At 46.6% G+C, this 20,453-nt stretch overlaps 1 protein-coding gene across 13 annotated transcripts in view; it reads right to left on the bottom strand.

The window, feature by feature from the left end:
- TNS3 (tensin 3) overlaps positions 1 to 20,453 on the bottom strand; it is a 353,662-nt gene that overhangs the window by 148,515 nt on the left and 184,694 nt on the right. For 12 of the 13 annotated variants that reach the window (XM_033194200.1, XM_033194198.1, XM_033194194.1 and 9 more), the window contains 5 exons: positions 18,109 to 18,161; positions 15,585 to 15,756; positions 13,395 to 13,445; positions 11,422 to 11,544; positions 4,182 to 4,246 (listed from right to left, as the gene is read on the bottom strand). In XM_033194200.1, coding sequence (XP_033050091.1) covers positions 4,182 to 4,246; positions 11,422 to 11,544; positions 13,395 to 13,445; positions 15,585 to 15,734 — 389 coding nt within the window. In that variant the 5' untranslated portion in view covers positions 15,735 to 15,756; positions 18,109 to 18,161. The remainder of the gene's footprint in view (positions 1 to 4,181; positions 4,247 to 11,421; positions 11,545 to 13,394; positions 13,446 to 15,584; positions 15,757 to 18,108; positions 18,162 to 20,453) is intronic. The other variant, XM_033194205.1, reaches the window with a different exon arrangement.

A 20,453-nucleotide genomic window follows, 5' to 3' on the forward strand; every position in this document is an offset into this window, starting at 1 on the left:
AGGATACTTAAAAGTGCTGAATACCCAGCTTGCAGAAGAACCAACTAAGGCTTCTCACCAGGCAGGTGGTAGGGCTGGTGTCCAAAACTGTCCCTTGGCCACCCTACCTCCTAAATAAAGAAGACCTTTTTAAGTGGGCTCTGCGAGAGAAAAGCAGGCAGACTCAAGTCTCAGGACCACGAGGATGCAGGGAGCAATCTAGAGCACAAGAGGGAATGGACTACCCCATGAAGTCCCAAGAGGCACCCTCGGGACACAAGTGGGCCAGCCTGTGCCCCGCCAGTACATCACTCCCAGGACTGGGCTTGAGAAGGCCGCAGGGCACTGGGGTTGGAAAAGTGTCTGAGGCCTCGGGGCTGCAGCATTGTTTTTGAAGTGACTGCCACAGAAAGTAACCCTGCTTTCCAACAACATATTTGACCGTCAATGCTAGCTCCACAATGCTGACAGGTAGTATCCGAGGGAAACTTCCAGAAACCTCACAGCAGGGCATTCGTGGGGTTTCCTGATCTGACTTCAGCACAAATCCTGGAAAATGAGTGCGGTGTCTTAACAATTCAAACTCACTTGGGCCAAATGCTTCCTTAAAACCCTGATAGGCCAGGTGCAGTGGCTCACGCCTGCAATGCCAGCACTTTGGGAGGCCAAGAGGGGGCGGATCACCTGAGGTCAGGAGTTCAAGACCAGCCTGGCCAACAGGGTGAAATCCAGTCTCTACTAAAAATATAAAAATTACCCGGGCATGATGGTGGGTGCTTATAATCCCAGCTACTCCGGAGGCTGAGGCAGGAGAATCACTTGAACCCAGCAGGTGGAAATTGTAGTGAGCAGAGATCGCACCATTGTACTCCAGCCTGGGTGACAGAGTGAGACTCCATCTCAAAACAACAACAACAACAACAAAACCTGATAAAGTGGCCCCTTACTTAGGAAAATGTGTCTGTGCCCCTCTAGAAAAATGATGTACATAAGCGCTGTGGACTTCATAAAAATACAGCTAGAGAGACAGGCAGGAGGAAAAAGAAACATACTCAAAAGTAAGCTGAGTGTGATATGACTTTCACAGAATGCTATAAAATGGACAACTTGCTATGTGCACTTGCTAGGCAAGGGACTGTGCTGGTAGGGCAGTCACAAACAGAAGGGCCTACTTTAGCACTGAGTCCATCACATACTGAGCAGGAGAGTGCAGCTCCATAGCCTCCCAGTGACTTTTAAGCATTCCTTTTTCTGGAATTCCTTGTTTTATTAAATGCTGAGAATACATTTTGACCAGTGTTTATTTTCCATAGTAATATTATTAGTAGTAATAATATTAGTACTGGTTGTGTCATTATAACTCTTATTTTTATGATGTTGATACAAGAATGTTCCTGTTTTCTGGTGACTTGAAGTTTCTGTTTTCTTCTGTTTGCAGTTTTTGATAAAGACCTCAAATGTGTGCTTGTGCTACCTGGGATTACTCTACTTCTGGAATATAATCTAAGAGGGAACATTGTAGAGATGATCACAGATGTATGTATAAGAATGTGTTCATCATGGCAAGCTTTGCAGTAGAAAACAACTGGAAGCAACCTAAATTAAAAAAAAAAAAAACACACTTGGGAGGCCAAGGTAGGCGAATCACGAGGTCAGGAGTTCAAGACCAGCCTGGCCAATATGGTGAAACCACATCTCTACTAATAATACAAAAAATTAGCTGGGCATAGTGGCGGGCACCTATAATCACAGCTACCCGAGAGGCTGAGGCAGGAGAATCACTTGAACCCGGGAGGTGGAGAGTACAGTGAGCCAAGATCACGCCACTCTACTCCAGCCCCAGCGACAGAGTGAGACTCCATCTTAAACACACACACACACACACACAACTGGAAGCAACTTGGATAGACAAAATCGACAAATGCTTAAATATATAACATATCCATTGAATAAAGTGCTATGCTGCCACTGAAATGATGTCGGGGAATGATGCGTATAAAATGATATTAATGGGCCGGACGCGGTGGCTCAAGCCTGTAATCCCAGCACTTTGGGAGGCCGAGATGGGCGGATCACGAGGTCAGGAGATCGAGACCATCCTGGCTAACACGGTGAAACCCCGTCTCTACTAAAAAATACAAAAAACTAGCCGGGCGAGGTGGCGGACGCCTGTAGTCCCAGCTACTCGGGAGGCTGAGGCAGGAGAATGGCATAAACCCGGGAGGCAGAGCTTGCAGTGAGCTGAGATCCAGCCACTGCACTCCAGCCTGGGCGACAGAGCAAGACTCCGTCTCAAAAAAAAAAAAAAAAAATGATATTAATGTAGCAAAGCAAGTCACAAAAAGTGTGTAGTATCAGCGTATTTAATTGAAAGGCACTTAATACTATTACTCCTACTAATCACAGCAGCTTTAATGATAGCCAATAACCTGAGTACCGATGCTGTTCTAAGTGCTTTTTGTGCAATGATATGTTGAACTGTCACAACGTTCTGGGAAGTAGGACTACCACCATTTTCCAGGTAAGGATGCTGAGGCTTAGATCACTCAGGTAAATTGCCTGACACATGCAGCTGAAATACATATTGACTATTAAGAGAAAACAGAGTTTGCAGCAAGAGTGTCAAAGGTGTGCTTTTAGTCCTTAGACATCTACCCTTCCCCAAAAATTCAGGACTATCCACAGTGCATGGAACTTTAGTTCAGGCAGTATGACTTTGCTGGGGATAGAAATGCTTAGGTGTGGCTGGGCGTGGTGGCTCACGCCTGTAATCCCAGCACTTTGGCAGGCCAAGGTGAACGACCACCTGAGGTCAGGAGTTCAAGACCAGCCTGGCCAACATGGTGAAACCCCCATCTCTACTAAAAATACAAAAAATTAGCTGTGCATGGTGGGACGCACCTATAATCCCAGCTACTCAGGAGGCTGAGGCAGGAGAATAGCTTGAACCCAGGAGGCGGAGGTTGCAGTGAGCCGAGATTGTGCCAACCTGGGCAATAGAGCAAGACTCTGTCTTTAAAAAAAAAAAAAAAAGTGCTCAGGCGGTCTCTGTCCAGAACCAGCCAGGCTATGTTTGGTCACCTACCAAATGTCTTTGGCATCACTGAGGGATGGATGTGCCCAGGAATCTCGATTTTCCTGGCACACACATACCGATGATTATTCTCACCAAGAGGGTGGCTGATTTTCACTTGGGGATTGGTTTCCTCCCTGGCAGGCACCAACTCCCCTATTGGTTTCCAGAGAAAACATTCAGAAAGTCAAATTTCACTCCTTGGTGCTAGAAAGGAAAACGTTTATTGGCTGATATGAATAAGCTTCTATTTCCTCAGAATGGAAAGCTCAGGCTTTACAAAGAGGCCATTGAGAAGACAGGGCAGATGCAAATGCAGACTCCACAAATAATGATATTTTCTGCACTGCATTTTAGCGTGAGTGAAGATCTGCACTCTGGGAAGGGTCCGGGGTGTACACCACAGCTGCCCAGGGCCAGGAGGATGGGCGGAGGGCTGAGGTCCTTGTGGCCCTACCATGTTTGTGTCATGCCTGGCGAAGGGGACCCAAGTGGCACCTCCAAAGTCTCCACGATTACAGTTCCATCTCATGGAAACCAGCCCAGACCTGGCTCCCCACTCCTGGGCTGTGAGATCATGAGCAAGCTGCCTGGCTCCTCTGAGCCTCGCTTCCCTCACCCATGCAATGGGAATGATAGTAACTGCTTCATGGGTTAGTTAGGAGAATTCAGGAAGAAAATGAAAATATTCAGTACACTTCCCAGAGGCCCAGTGCCTGCAAAAGAGGTGGCTGTCACCATCATTATATACAAGGTATGAACTGATTTAGTGAGACCACTCTGTTCTTAATTTTCATAATGGTGACTTTTACCTCTGTTATTCTTTATTAGAGAATTCTCTATTAGAGAATAAGGGACAGTGGGGCCACTTATTTTTTTAATGCCTCCATGGAAGTACTTAGAATCAATCATACACAGCCACTCAACCTGGAAAATGCCACTTTCACAAGTGTGAACGATTAACTGGAAGCTGGGTTTCCAGGCGCTGACCACCCCAGCACTGGGGGATGGGAAACACAGGTCAGCCGAGCCCTTGGTGCCCAGAACAGCTCCCGCGCAGACAGCCTTCAGTTCCATCCAGGCTCAGCTTTTAGCACCTCAAGACAGCGAGCTGACATCTTCACCCTACCTGGCTGAGACGTTGGTGAAATGCATGTAGGATGATATGACCACTCCTATGCGTCCTTTCCCGCCCTGCAGGAGACAAAAAATGAGCTGATTTTCTCTGAAATCCCACAGCAGAGATGTAATTAGAACAGGAAAAGACTCACTAGTGTACAAAATAATAGACAGCTTGCTTTGGAGGTTAGGCCAGCATTATCCGCAGCCTTCCTGTCTGGGAGAGTCAGTACCCAGGGCAACTGGAGTCTCTGCAACAGGGAACCTGCACACTGGATGCAAACAGTAAGAGCGGGTGCTAACTGGAGCAGCCGTAGAAGCCCGGGGGGCAGATCAACACAGCATCTGCCTGTCATTTCACCCAATCAGGCTGGAAGAAACTATGCCAGGAGCTGCAGTAATTAGCATGACTTAATTATCCAGGTCAGACAGAAGTGAACACCTGCCTGCTCACGGGCCGATAATGATCAGGGCTGCACACACAGCTCAGCATGAGTGGAACATAGATTCCAGCTCACTGGCAGCACTGCCAGCACCTGAGCTCCAGGTATAGCCCCGTAGCCCGCCCTCATTACACACAGAGGAATCACTGTCCCAGGCAGACGTTCTGAAACGGACTCACTCAAACCATAACCACAGACACCAACAGCCCACAAACCAGCAACACCAGCAGGAGAAGCAGAAACTGGACAGGCCAACCCTCACCCAGAGCCACAGAGTGCCACCTTCGAGAACATACTCTTACAACCTACAACAGCCGATTGCGAACCACAGCCCAGGAGCTACTTCTGCCCATTACCTACTTTCCCACAACTTGTGAGCGGCGAGTCATTTTTACATTTTCAAACCATTGAGGAAAAATTTTGAAAAGATTCCATGCCATGTGAAAATGTGTTCAGATTTCAGTGTCCACATACAAAGTTTGACTAGAACATGGCCACTCCCATCTGTTTACCTACATCCAGGGCTGCTTCCACCCTCACTGCAGGGGTAGGTTTGAGTATTTGCAGCAAGACCATGGGGCCTGCAAAGCGTAAAATACAATCTGGCTCTTTTTAAAAATATTTGCCAATCCCTGGTCTGGAATCACACAAAGCCAAAATGGCAGGGCCTCTAATATGTAGCTCCCTAACTTCTTGAGAAGAAACTACTGATCAAATTCAAGTCACAATTCTGATAAGCCCAGTCATACATGAATGTCACCCAGGAGCATCCTTCTCTCTGTCAGTGAAAGTCAAGAGCATGCCTTATAGATACTCAATGCGGGCACTTGACACACTCTTTGCAGCTGAATCCTGACATGTGCAGTTATTAATGGTATGGCTACAAGTATGCTTCTTGCATAAAACTATATTTGACAGCAATTCACCTACAAAGAAACAGCACCTCAGCCAAAACAGGCACACATGGTGGTGACATTCACCCCACTATCAATTGCTTTTGTGGCATTATTTACGGATATATAAAGCAAGTTTTTTGTTGGTTTGTTTTCGGTTTTTTTTTTTTTTTTTTTTTGAGACAGAGTTTCACTCTTGTTGCCCAGGCTGGAGTGCAATAGTGCAACGGCACGATCTCGGCTCACCGCAACCTCCGCCTCCCGAGTTCAAGCGATTCTCCTGCCTCGGCCTCCCGAGTAGCTGGAATTACAGGTATGCATCACCATGCCCAGCTAATTTTTTGTATTTTTAATAGAGACCAGGTTGCTCCATGTTGATTAGGCTGATCTCGAACTCCTGACGTCAGGTGATCCGCCCGCCTCAGCCTCCCGAAGTGCTGGGATTACAGGCATGAGCCACCGCGCCCGGCCTATAAAGCAAATATTAAAAGATCGAAGGGACAGATAGAAATACCACAACCATAGAGGACTTTAGTACCCCATTTTCAACAATGGACAGATCACCTAGACAGAAAGCCAATAAGAAAACAGGGTACTCAACCTGCACTTTAGACCAAATAGACCTTACAGACATATACAGAACATCACATCAGAATGCCCATTCTTCTCAAGTGCACACACAAAGTTCTCCAGGATAGATGGCATGTTAGGCCACAAAACAAACCTTAAAGAATTTAAGAAGACTGAAATCATATCCACTATCTTTTTTTTTTAATTTTTATTTTTTGGGGGGATGGAGTCTCACTCTGTCATCCAGGCTGGAGGGCAGTGGCATGATCTCCGCTCACTGCAATCTCTGCTGCCTGGGTTCAAGCGATTCTTCTGCCTCAGCCTCCTGAGTAGCAGGGAATACAGGTGCGTGCCACCACACCCAGCTAATTTTTTTGTATTTTTAGTACAGATGGGGTTTTGTCATGTTGGCCAGGCTGGTCTCGAACTCCTGACCTCAAGTGATCTGCCTGCCTTGGCCTCCCAAAGTGCTGGGATTACAGGCATGAGCCACCACACCTAGCCTCAAGTATCATTTCTGACCATAGTGGCATGAAACTAGAAATCAGTAACAGGAGGAATCTTGGAAAATTCACAAGTTTATGGAAATTAAACAACATACTCCTAAATAACTATTGGGTTAAAGAAAAAAAACCAAAAGAGAGATTTAGAAATATCTTGGGAAAAATAAAAACTGAAACATAACACACAAAAACTTATGGGATGCAGCAAAAGCAGTTGTAAGAGGAAAGTTTATGACAATAAATGCCTATGTTAAAAGAGGAAAAAGACTCTCAAATAAAAAAACCTAATGTTAGGCTGGGCACGGTGGCTCACGCCTGTAATCCCAGCACTTTGGAAGGCCAAGGTGGGTGGATCACGAGGTCAGGAGATCAAGACCATCCTGGCCAACATGGTGAAACCCCGTCTCTATTAAAAATACCAAAATTAGCTGGGTGTGGTGGCATGTGCCTGTAATCCCAGCTACTCGGGAGGCTAAGGCAGGAGAATCGCTTGAACCAGGGAATCAGAGGTTGCAGTGAGCCGAGATCACACCACTGCACTCCAGCCTGGCGACAGAGCGAGACTCCATCTCAAAAAACAAAACAAAACAAAAAACCTAACGTCGCACCTAAAGGAGCAAAGAACAAACTAAATCCCAAATTAGCAAAGGAAGGAAAAAACAAAGATCGGAGTAGAAACAAATAAAGGAGAGACTAGAAAAACAATAGTAAAGATCAAGAAAACTAACGGTTGCGTTTTCTGAAGACTAACAAAATTGACAAACCTTTACCTAGACTAAGATAAAAAGAGAAAACTCAAAGAGCAGTCATCATAACTGATGCCATGTAAGACACCAAGAAACACAAAAATACTATGAACAATTATGCAGCAATAAATTGGTTAACCTGGAATAAACTCATAAATTCCTAGACACATACAACCTACCAAGACTGAATCATGAAGAAACAGAAAATCTGAACAAAACAGTAACAAGTAAGGAGACTGAATCAGTAACATAAACTTTCCCATCAAAGAAAAGCCCAGGACCTGGTTACTTAACTGATGAATTCCATCACTGAAATAAAGAGAGAACTTTGCTATGGTTTAAATATTAGCCCCTTCCAAAACTCATGTTAAAATTTAATCTCCAATGTGTCAGTATTGAGTGGTAAGGCCTTTAAGAGAGATGACTGGGTCATGAGGAACCTTGCCTTCATGAATGGGTTAATACATCTGTGGATAAATTAACTAATGGGTTAATGGGTTATCACAGGAGTGAGACTCGTGGCTTTCTAAGGAGAGGAAGAGAAAGCTGAGCTAGCACCCTGAGCCTCCTCGCCATGTGATGCCCCGTGCAGCCTCAGGACTCAGGAGAGTCCCCAACAGCAAGAAGGCTCTCACCAGATGCAGCCCCTTGAGTTTGGACATCTTGGCCCCTATAAATATTAAGAAATAAATTCCTTTTCTTTACAAATTACCCAGTGTCACGTATTCTGTTATAAGTAACAGAAGGCCGGGCGCGGTGGCTCAAGCCTGTAATCCCAGCACTTTGGGAGGCCGAGGCGGGCGGATCACGAGGTCAGGAGATCGAGACCATCCCGGCTAACCTGGTGAAACCCCGTCTCTACTAAAAAATACAAAAAACTAGCCGGGCGACGTGGCGGGCGCCTGTAGTCCCAGCTACTCTGGAGGCTGAGGCAGGAGAATGGCGGGAACCCGGGAGGCGGAGCTTGCAGTGAGCTGAGATCCGGCCACTGCACTCCAGCCTGGGCGACAGAGCGAGACTCCGTCTCAAAAAAAAAAAAAAAAAAAAAAAATAAGTAACAGAAAACAGACTAATGCAAACTCTGCCAGAAAGCTGAAGAAATGCAAACACTTTCAAACTCATTTTACAAGGCCAGCAGTACCCTGATATGAGGTCTTTCTTAATGCAATAGTAAGTATTTAAGGATTTGCAGGCTGCAAGGTCTTGTTTCAACTATTCAAACCTACCCCTGCAGTGTGGGTGGAAGCAGACATGGATGTACGTGAACAGATAAGAGGTGGCCATGTTCCACTCAAACTTTATATATGGAACTGAAGTAGAACACCTTCATATAATGTTCATGTAAATATAGCTCTTAGCTCACAGGTTGTAGAAAACACAAGAGGGCATGATAGGCTCATGGGCTGTTATGTTTTAGTGCAAGCACCATTCTTTCGGACTTGGAACTGTTCTTAGTAAAAATCATAGAATCACTAATTGCACAATTTTCTGTGGGTATTCTTCACCATGGACTGAGAAACAAAAGGTATGGTGTGGATGAAATCTCCCAAAAGAACTGCAGGCCATTTCTGGTCAATCAATAACCAGGGTGTGGAGGGGTGAGGAGACTGCACACAACCACACAAACACAAGCCTCTGCATCACACAGCAGAACGGGAAGCACAGCAGGACCGACCCTCACTCTGTTCCCGCCCAGGCCAAGACAGGCCCAGCTATGCTAGAAATTCCTGGCATGTGTGGAAGGAAACGCGCATTCTGCAAAGCAGGCGGATTTCGGCACATGTCAGCGATTTCACCCCTGCAGTGATGATGATGAACTTCTGTTAACATCGACATCAGCAGTTTCAAATTAAGAGAGGGCTTATCTCTCAGGGCACAATTTCTAAGCGTTTCAAAAATGGTTTATATGGCACCAGAAGAGGGCAAGCGATTAGCAAATCACTTCTGAGAAGTTTCAACATGTTCCCATGAATTCCACTAACAAGAGCTGTCCAGAAAGCCCAAAGTTGCTTAGTGAAAGGATGCATTTTAGAAAGCTCTAGGTGGTCCCCACTGGGACCCATATGTTTTAAATAATCTCATCATTTCTTTCAATTTCATTAAAAAATTGAAGTGAACAACAATTAAAATGGAATAAATGGCCAAGGGTGGCACTTTTCAAGTACAGCAACTCCAAGAGTCTTCTGACCATGCAGCTGGCAGCAGGTCTGAGTGTGCCCTAGAACCTGCACTTTCCACAGGTGCTGCTGCTGGGCCCAGGCTCATAAGTCAGCAATGCTGCTTAGAACAGCTTACTACGTGATCCTAGGCAATGATGATCCATCAGTATCAGGCTCACTGTGTCAAAATCACCACACCAAGCCTGAAAAGCATAGGTTGTTTTAATGAACAAGAATTCTATTTATTTAAAAGTCTGTCTATCTCTCTCTCTCTTTCTCTCTCTTAGTTTGCACCAAAACACAATTTGGGTGGAGGATCCATAATTTAACATAATACTTGAAAAGATCAGGTCATCATAGATAATGTGGTGGTCCTAAAGTGTGTACCTGTCCATTTAGGGGGAAAATATGATTAAGGTAGATGTGAGGAAAGAGACAACACCAGAGAGAAGCAAATAACATCTGTGTTCCCCTGATGGAAGTTTTCTGCACATCAAGTGGTCATCAAATGCCTTACAGCTGTAAACATCATCCACAAGCCAGCCTACCTAGTGACTTTGCAGGAAAGATACAATAAGAGTCTAATAGAACTCAAAGGGAAGCTTCTTTCAAACTAAATTCCATAATGCAATGGATTTCTGTGCAGTTTTTTGGTGTGAAAGAGTCCAGAAGAAATCCCAGCACTTTGGGAGGCTGAGACGGGCGGATCACGAGGTCAGGAGATCGAGACCATCCTGGCGAACACGGTGAAACCCCGTCTCTACTAAAAATACAAAAACTAGCCGGGTGAGGCGGCGGGCGCCTGTAGTCCCAGCTACTCGGGAGGCTGAGGCAGGAGAATGGCGTAAACCCGGGAGGCAGAGATTGCAGTGAGCTGAGATCCGGCCACTGCACTCCAGTCCGGGCGACAGAGCGAGACTCCGCCTCAAAAAAAAAAAAAAAAAAAAGAAAGAGTCCAGAAGAAAAAAAAAAAACACACACACTTCTATCTTGAACCGTCAACACTTCCTAGATACTTTGATGGTCCTAAGAATGCTTTGTCAAACACACAAAATAGGGAGCTGCCCATTAACGAACAGTTACCCCAGCCCACTGGCTACATCCTTTCCCAGAGAATTCCTCCCTGACTCAAGGTGTGACTGGGATAAGAACTTTACACTAATAGTAAGTTTCTGGCAGGAGGGTTAAGCTTCACACACTTACCCCTCAGTAAGCTTGCTTTCAGTCCAACCCCTTTCAACACCAATCACATTTGAGGAGCAGTACAAAGCAGCTAAGAAAACTGGAAATTAAGACGAAAGATCCCAGAAGATGGGAGGAGGAAGCATTTGGAAGGAACCTGAGGCAGCCAGGAGGAGGAGTGCCCGTCAGTTATGCACCCAGGCTGCCGGCATCCACCAAGCCTGCCAGGGCTGACACACAGACAGTCCTGGCCACTCTGTGAAGATGCACAGGCCATGTCTGCACTGCAATGGCTCCATTTGGAAAGGATGACATGTTTACTGCAATGGCATCATACCATCATCTAGTCCATCAACTGATTACCGTAACTCAGACGGCATGAAAAGCCTGACACAGTCCATCTGAAAAGGGGATAGCTCTTTTAAAAAGGAGGGCTTTCCATGAAAAACAAAATTCAATAAAAATGAAACAATTTACTCTCATAACCGTGGTCAATTTGGGGTCAACAGTTTCAAATGTCCAGCTACACATTCAGGGACCATAATCCTATAAATTCTAAAGCCGAACTTTGGGAGGTGTGATAACTCTGTTTCCTTCTTTAAGAGCAAGTAGGAAAACCTAAAAACAAACCCATAAGGAGCACATCACACCAGCTCAAAGAGGAAATGTGCTCAGATGCAGCACTGGTCTCCATCTCAACTAGAAGGGCTGAAGCCCAGCCAGACCCCCAAATGTGAGAAGTGGGCACGCTCACCCTGCAGTGAATGACGACCACATGCTGGGGGTCGCTGTTCAGCCAAGACTCCTGCGCCTTGCATATGGTACACATCTTATCCAGGGGCGGTGCGTGGAGTTCTGGCCAGCCCACATCCATGATCTGCAACAAGAGAGGGGAGCTTCCTCAGTTTCCATTTCCCGAAACCTTCTGACGCCATCTCACAACGACTTCTTTCATCATCGATATATTTCGTCTGGGAGTAAACAGCATGCGGGGTTTACCCTTTTCTAAAACTCAGTGAGCATGAGGACCCGCTTCCTTCACTGGGAAGAAAAAATAAAGCATTATACTGCCCATGGGATGCTGCTTCTTCCAGGGGTTCATCTGCTCTTCCGCAGCTGGGGTGACAACTCTAGAAAGGTCTTTGAGTTGCTGATGGTGCAGGTTGTGTGAAGAGGGCCGCAGTCCAGGGAGATCTCAAACAGGAGTCCGAGGCCCAAGCTGCTGCCAAAATCTCCCCACTGGGGTTAAAATTCCAGTTTGGAGACAGCAGCCAGCCATCTCCTACACACTGTGCAGACAACACCTCAGAGACAATCTCCTGGAAAGGCAGGACTTAAGGAGGAAGCACCTTCAAAACCCTGATTAAGTTTGGTGCTTGGACAAAGAAAATCACCACCATGCTAAGAACACAGAGACTGCAGAACTGCAGCTCTGAGCCTCCTGAGGCTCACCCAAGTCCACAGTGGCCACACGGGGGAGTTGTTTTTCCCTTGATTTCCTTTTGTCAGTAGGGCGAGGACAAGGAACTCTATCTTATGATGAAAGTCATCGTAAGTGTAAAAAACATCATAGTGTAAAATTGTCGGAAATTTCAGAAAACTGTCAGGAAGTAGGAAAAGTCACTATCCCTGCCACCACTCAAAGATAACCACTACAACGTTTTCATGAATCCCTTAGTCTCTTTTCTATGTACATTTAGCATAATTGAGATACTATTATACATAAATGCTATACTATTATTAACTAGTATTAAAATAGGCAACTTATCATGTTTCTGCTTTGTTACTCAATGGCTGCAAAATATTTCAACATATAGAATATACATAGATATATGTACCACAACTTTTGTTGACTCAGTCTTAAAATTCTCCCAAAGTTTGCTATTGAAAATGATCATGGAGGGTGATGGGCAAGGGGAAGGAGAGCATTAGGCCAAATACCTAAAGCATGAGGGGCTTAAAACCTAGATGACAGGTTGATAGGTGCAGCAAACCACCATGGCACATGTATATCTATGTAACAAACCTGCACGTTCTGCACATGTATCCCAGAACTTAAAGTAAAATTAAAAAAAAAAAAAAAAAAACGAAAATTATCCAGAAAGGAGTGGATTACTAGGACAGTAAAGAGATACTAGGAGAAGAGATCCCCATGCTGATGGAAATGTTTTGTCTCTTGTTTGTGGTGGCTGAACAAATCTATACATATGATGCAGTTTAGATTTTTTCTATACATATCTTTGTTATAGATTTGTTCCATGCACATATATATATGCAGTATATATGAAAGATCCCAGGAGGTGGGAGGAGGAAGCATCATGTGTACAGATTTGTTCTATACATATATATGTAGTATTTATCATCTACACACATGATGCCGAGAAACACGCATGTATGCAAAACCAGGGAAATGTGAGTGAGGTCCATGGACTATACCAATGCCAACTTCCTGACCTAGATATTTACTATTAGTGTTGTAAGATTCTCCCACTGGAAAGACTGGGTGAGGAGTACAGGAGATCTCTGTATTATTTCACAACTTCCTATGAATCTCTAACTATTTCAAACTGAAAAAAAAAAGTAATAATTAAAAAACTTGATATGAACAATTCCTAATACTCCTTATCAAGTCACATTCCACAAAGACTAGTAGCAAATCATTTTTGCACAAAATAAGCATTGTTTACATTTTACAAAATGCAGAATATAAAGGGATGAACTCCGTACCTTTGGGTTAAGCTTCGTAAGGTCATATCTCTTTTCTGAAAGGTTTAATACCTACAAAGGAGAGAAAAAAATGCCTTGTATAAAATAGATTTTAATATTTTTAAAATGTAATACTTTAATTTTTATTTAATTTTAATACTTCAATTTTTTAAAAAATACCTAAAATCTTCACACTCAAGAATCAGGAGGAAAAAAAGGTTTTAGACAAATCCTTGACGTCAGAGACGAAAGGAGAAAACACACTGCATTTTTACATGATGTTTCCCTTCCAGGTACCGAGGATCAGAAAAGATCGAAAAGTATAGACGTGTGTGATCACAGAATAAAAAACAAATAAAATAAATAAGATAAGGATGGCATACAGAACCCTTACACATAAAGTCTATATTCTACTTCGTTAACTAGTATTAAACCAGGCAATCTACCGTGTTACTATTGTTTTTTATTCTCATGGCTACAAAATATCCCAACATACAGGAGATATATACATACACACACACACATATGTATAAAATACATAATATAAAATATATATACACATATATCTATAAAATAACTTCCATGGTCTTGCTCCTGGCAACACAAACTGACCCAATAGAGGGGTAGCACATGGTGGGGAAGGCCGTCCCTCCTCTATGGCCTGGTGGCCCCAGGCCTGGAAAGGGCCGAGTTCATGCCCAGCCAAGAGCCACAGCCTAAGTTCACTGAAAAATCACAGCCATTTGTGGAACCTTGCTAAATACTCAAGTAGAACAAAACGAAAAATAATAATAATAATAATGTTCCAGCAGCAAGGAGCCTTAAAAATTAACTAAACGTCCCTCTCACTTCGGAGTCAGAGATGTGAGGAAAGTGGAGGGTGGGGGCTTGTTCAGGTCACCCAGCAAGCCCTGTTTATGACAAGGTGGGGCGTTGCTTTGAGACCCACAGTTCGTTTCTAACCCTGCACAAGAAAGGGATCCCTGCCATAGCCATTTTGCACAGGGAGCTCTAGCCCTGATAAGGCCCCACAGACAGGTGCTAGCCAGGACTTCAGGCCCTCTGCATAGTCTCTTTGGGGAAGGTGGACTGGGGAAAAGGGGAAGGATGGCCAGAGAGGGGAGTCGGGATGCACTGACCAGCCCGGGAGTGGCTTCCAAAGGAAGGAGCCTTGGTCCTGCAGAGCACACCACCTCCGTGATGGAGGAAGCCCTGGGGAGGAGAGGGCCCCTGGTGAGAGGCACCACCATCAGACGGGACTTGGCCATCACTTCCTATCCACCGCCAGGTCACAGACAAGATGGGATTCAAGGGGAGAAAGAGGCAGGAGACTGAGTGAATCAAGGATTGGGGAAGGGTCAGGACACAGGAAGCACCTGGGCCAGGGCTGCTCTGGCATCAGACGGAGGCCACATCCTACTCTGCCACTTGGGTCCACCTCTCCCAGGCACTGGTGCCCTAGTCACTGAAGCAGAACTACAAGGGAAACAATGACCGTCCTGTAGGCTTGCCGGGCAGATTAGCTTTACCACAGATAAGGAGGCCTCCTTACTAGAGATAAGAAGGCAAGTAGAGAAAGGGCTCCAGGGAGCTGTCATTCAATCCCATTAGTGACCATTGACAGCAGAAGGAAGTCAGCCTCCACTTGGGCTAGCAACCATGGGAACAGAAAACAAGGGGCCAATCAGAGGGTGAGAGATGGTGAGAGACTGCTCTGCATTATTCCTCAGATGTGGGCTCCACCATCAACTTGACACGTGTGTTTTGAAAATCAAGCTGTCTCCTTGTCTCCAGGGCAGCCCCTGGTTTCTTGGGCGCCCACCCAATTTGTCTTCCTAATTTCTGGCTCAGGAGGAGAGTCACAAGTTTGTCTTTTGATACCAGGGATGCAGCATGGGAGTGCAGGGGTGGCTGGCCAGGGAAATGTCCCAAGGCACTGAGGAGCCAGCCTCACTGATGAGTGTGGGACAAGGCAACAGCCACCCCTGCGTTCAGCAGTCGTGTGTCCGTGAAAGCTACCTACAGAGATACATAAGGCTCCTCCCCAGGCGTGGCAGCAGAGAGACAGAGGACGAGGCCATGAACTGCTGTGTGAGCCCAGGCCCTTGAGCTTCTCCCTCATGTGTAAACCAGTGTTCTGTGGGTGCCCGTCCCCACACAGTGCCTGCTGCAGAGCCTGCCCAAAGGCTCCTGGAGCCTCCCACCACTCACCAGGTAGTTGTCCCCATGCTTGGACTTGAGCATGCGTGTGACCTCCTGAAGGTTGTGCAGGTAGGACTCCTCGGAGCAGCCAGCAGGGAAGGACACGGCGATGATGCGCTCTGTGATGTAGGTGAGGTCCAGCCCGTGGCCCCCCTCCATGATGGGGCTCAGGATGACAGGCCTGTGAGACAGTAGTGGGCAGGTCAGAAACAGAGTAAGGAGGTGACAGACATTCATCCTCCAGGAAAAAGGTGAGGACGACGGACACTCATCCCCCGGGTGTTCACACCAGCACCTGGGCGGCCGGCTACGGGAATTTACAGTGTGCACAGCCTCTGCGCTGTGTTCCCATAACGGTGGGTGGTGTGGGGAGGGGCACAAGATCGAATTTTCCTAGCAGGGCATGACTGGGTACTGCAAGCTGCAGGCGGGGAATGCACAGAGAGAAAGCAACTCAGAGCAGTGATACATGGGCTCAGATGCATGCAAAAGCACGAAGGCGGGAAGGACTTTTTGTGGTTTCACTGGGAGCAGGAACAGAGTCCCAGGCGGGACTCCTGGAGAGGGAGCCTCAATCCCACTCCGAGGTGTCAAGGTCAGCACGAGGGAGCACCGGGAGGGGGCCAGGAGGAAGCAGGGATGGTGCAAGCAGAAGCCAAACATCAGGAAGCAGCTCCTCGTGTCTGTATGCAGCACCCTGGGGCAGGTGCGGCCAAGGAGGAGGCTGGTGAGGTGGCCAGCTATGGTCGTGGGGGACCCTGCAGGCCCAAGAAGGAGGCAAGACCTCATGTGGAGAGGGGACGAGCTGGGGAGGAATTCAGCAGCTACGTAATCAAAGCGGCCTTTCATCTACTGAGCAGCAGCTCAGCAGACTCCTATCAGACAGCTAAGAGCTCCATGTGGCCCCGCTGGGACCCCACCCAGCTAACCACAGACCAGGTGGATGCAGGGTAGAACGTGGGGCTGGCCACCGAACCAGGTGCCCAAGTGGCCAGGGCAGACCCTCAAGTGTGAGATGAAGACTGTGGAGGAGGGAAGAGGGAAAAGGGCAGAAATGGTCATGTCATGGCCAGCAGGCTGAGGACTTGGGCAGGACTGGCAGTGTGGGAGCCAGGCACCCAATGTGACTGGAGACAAGGGCCTCCCACAGACCAGAGCTTCTCCACCAGCCCTGTGGGCCCCAGGGAGACCTGAGCCCCTCCCCGGGAGGGCTCCTAACATTAGGGCTGAGGGTGGTATCCAGGAGGAGGTGAAAAAGGATCCAGGGAGAGGGGACGGGGTTGAACCCAATCAGTGCCCACATGAGGTGAAGCCAGAGGCACGGGCGCACAGGACGTGTGCTTGAGTCCCTCCAAAGTGCTGGCACCAGCTCTGGGGTTTTCATTTTTACTACTCCTATGTGTTTCTCTCTTTTTTAAAATTTTGGAAAATTTCAAAACCATATAAGATGGTTTTGCAAACCTCCATGTACCCATCACCTAACTTCAAAATCACCAACACACAGCTAACCTTTGTCCATCAATACCCCCAGCAATCTCCTCCACTACTTTGATTGCTTTAAAGCAATCCCAGATATTATGTAATTTCATTTATAAATCTCACAGTATTGATTTCTAACAGATAAGGGCACTTTTTGATTAAAATGTCTACAATGCCATTATCACACCTCAAAAAGAAATAATACCATCAAACACCCAATACCATACATTTATTTTTATTTTTTTCAAGACAGAGTCTCGCTCTGTCGCCAGGCTGGAGTGCAGTGACACAATCTCGGCTTACTGCAATCTCTGCCTCCTGGGTTAAAGCAATTCTCCTGCCTCAGCCTCCCGAGTAGCTGGAATTACAGGGGCACACCACCACAGCAAGCTAATTTTTGTATTTTCAGTAGGCGGGGTTTCACTACGTTGGCCAGGATGGTCTCAATCTCCTGACCTTGTGGTCTGCCCGCCTCAGCCTCCCACAGTGCTGGGATGACAAGCGTGAGCCACCCCCGCCCCGGCCCGTACATTTATTTTTTAAGGTTGATTTGTTCAAACCAGCATCCAAACAATTCCCAAGGATTTTGTTTTCTCTACCTTATTTATCAGACATGGATTTAATTTCAATTCAAATGTTTTTGAACACTGTTAGAACAGAAATAAAGCGCCTCCTGCGGTCACGAGGATCCACAGTGAGTGCCCCTCCAGAAGATGCTGGCTCAGGGCCCCCATCATCTGCTCTAAAGAGGCTCTTGCCAGCACATCCTGGAATCTCCCCCAAAAGTGACACTTCCACAATCAGGCCTCAGCAGTGCAATTATTTATTCAAAGACAACCACAGGTGTTTCTACCAGCTGGGCTTCTGACCCTGACATAGCATTTAGAAAATGGATAGAAAGCCTGGCCTGTATCACCTTTGATTGGCAATGCTTACAACCAAAACAGAAATTATGATTTCTACAGAATAAAATGATGCCATGCCCAAGTTTGCTCTGTGGAGAGCTGATCTATGGCCAGAGACACAGGAATGCATGACCCACACAGACACTCACCCCAGAGGTTTATCACGGCACAGAGAACTGGACAGCGTGGAACTCCCTGGAGCCTGCAAATAACAAAACAAGGATCATTTTGAAGTTTCCTTTCTTGCCAGTCTACATGGCACAGACACCACTGAGAGGGAACAATGACAGCTGTCCCACAGTTTAATCATCAACAGCAAGTCAATCATAACTACTGGCCCACCTTATCACCTCGGAAGGGTCTACACCATGGTGAGCTGCAGCACACAACATGGTGTAGACGTAATGCCACTAACCAGCATCAGAATGGGCTTCCACAGAAGCCAGTGAGGCCACCCTCCAGTCAAGGCAAGGTAGGCAACTCTCAGCCTGCCAACAGTGCCCTGCCCTCCAATACGGGAGGTGCCTGATGACACCAGCGCCATGACTATTCATGGCTGCTATTATTTACTTGAAAGAATCAATTAATGAGTGACTTTCAGGAATTCTCAGTCGTACTCTTTTTTAAAGAACCTATTCAACAGGGATAAAAGACTCGGGTTATAATTACTTTATAGTTATATAACCCTTCCTTGTGTGTAAGCGTTATTATATACTACGATGACAGAGATTTACGATTTCGGGAAAAATGCCCAGCAACTGTCTGAGTAAGAAGGCTCTCCAATATTTCAGAAGTGAGGAAATTGGGGCTCAAAGAGGGAAGCGATCTCGTCAGATGGCAGAGGTGGGTGGGAAAACCAAGACACCCTCTACAGGGCTCCCTCGAAGGTTCTTTCTGCCCCAAGCCAGGTAATGCGGCACACAGGAGCCCAGAGACCCCCGAGTTGGGGGGACACAGAGTCTCCAAGCCAGGTAATGCGGCACACAGGAGCCCAGAGACCCCCGAGTTGGGGGGACACAGAGTCTCCGGCACTCCTCCTGCTCCCCGATCAACGTAGGCCCACAGACACCACCATCAGAGGCATCAACACCCCCAATTACACCTGGGATCCCACTCAGGCAGGTGCAGCTCACCTGGACTCCTTTGGCAAGAAATGAACAGAAAACAAATTCTATGGATATTTCGGAGACCAACAATACAGATGTTTTCCTGAAATCATACCAGTGCAAAGCCTAGCGCCAATCCCAAAATCACAGAGATCATCATCTCAGCCTCCCAAATCAGGGGCAGGATCTAGGGGCGTGCTCTTTAGTTCTACACCAAGGTACCTGCGAGCTCGGCCCTGGGTCCACCTCCTCTTTGTTTTTCCTGGGCAAGCCCCTTGGCCACTCCACTTATTTGTTTCCTGCCTTTTGAAGTGAGAATAGTAACAGACAGCGCCACTCTCACAGAGCTGTCCAGGGATTCACTGAGGGAATTCTGTCAATGGCTCGGAACCCAGCCGGGCACGGGATGGCCACCGCCCATGCTGGACAGACCTGGTCAAGTGAAGTCCCGTGGTCTCCAGACCCCACCCACCCCTGACTTTTGAGCTGCACCGCCTGCTCATCCCCTGTGCCTACAAAGCTGCAGGAGGCTCCAAACATGTTCCTATGATCTTCTCAAAGCCCTAACCTAAAGCCTTTCATAGCTCAGACTAGACAGCTACAAAACCGGAGACTATTCTTTTGCCTAGTAGAGCAGCAAAAATAAAAATTTTGAAAACATTTTTTAAAGTTTTGGTGAAATATAAATGGATGCAAGATTTCAGAGGACAACTTATCAGTGTGTATAAAAAGTACTTAGAATAAGGCCAGGCACAATGGCTTACACCTGTAATCCCAGCACTTTGGGAGGCCATGGCGGGCGGATCACTTGAGGCCAGGAGTTCAAGACCACCCTGGTCAACATGATGAAACCACATCTCTACTAAAAATATAAAAATTAGCCAACGTGGTGGCACGCATCTGTAATCCTAGCTACTTGGGAGGCTGAGGCACAAGAGTCACTTGAACCCGGGAGGTGGAGGTTGCAGGGAGCCAAGATCGTGCCACCACACTCCAGCCTAGGCAACAGAGCAAGACCCTGGCCCAAACAAATAAACAACAAACAAAAGTATTTAGAATACAATCCCAGAGGCAAACTGAATGCCCTAAAATGAAGTCTCCGAAAAGGTAAGGAAATGATACATCAAAAACCCGTTTAGGTTAATTCATACAATCTGTACATGTAAGACGCAAATTCAAGCAGCACAGATGCAATCCTAATAGAACCAATCCCATCAAGGGGAAACTCAGCTTAACCAGGGTCCCATCTACTTCAAAAAAGTATTTAATAAGCCAACATCTCACGGGAGAACAGCAAAGAGTTTGACCGACCATGGTCCTGGGTTTTACATGAATCCACCAGGATCTGACTATATGTGTCCCACATCTTGACTCCCATCGCAATGCCA

This window comes from Trachypithecus francoisi, unplaced genomic scaffold (assembly GCF_009764315.1).
Source record: "Trachypithecus francoisi isolate TF-2019V2 unplaced genomic scaffold, Tfra_2.0 Lachesis_group4, whole genome shotgun sequence".
Classification (NCBI taxonomy): Eukaryota; Metazoa; Chordata; class Mammalia; order Primates; family Cercopithecidae; genus Trachypithecus; species Trachypithecus francoisi.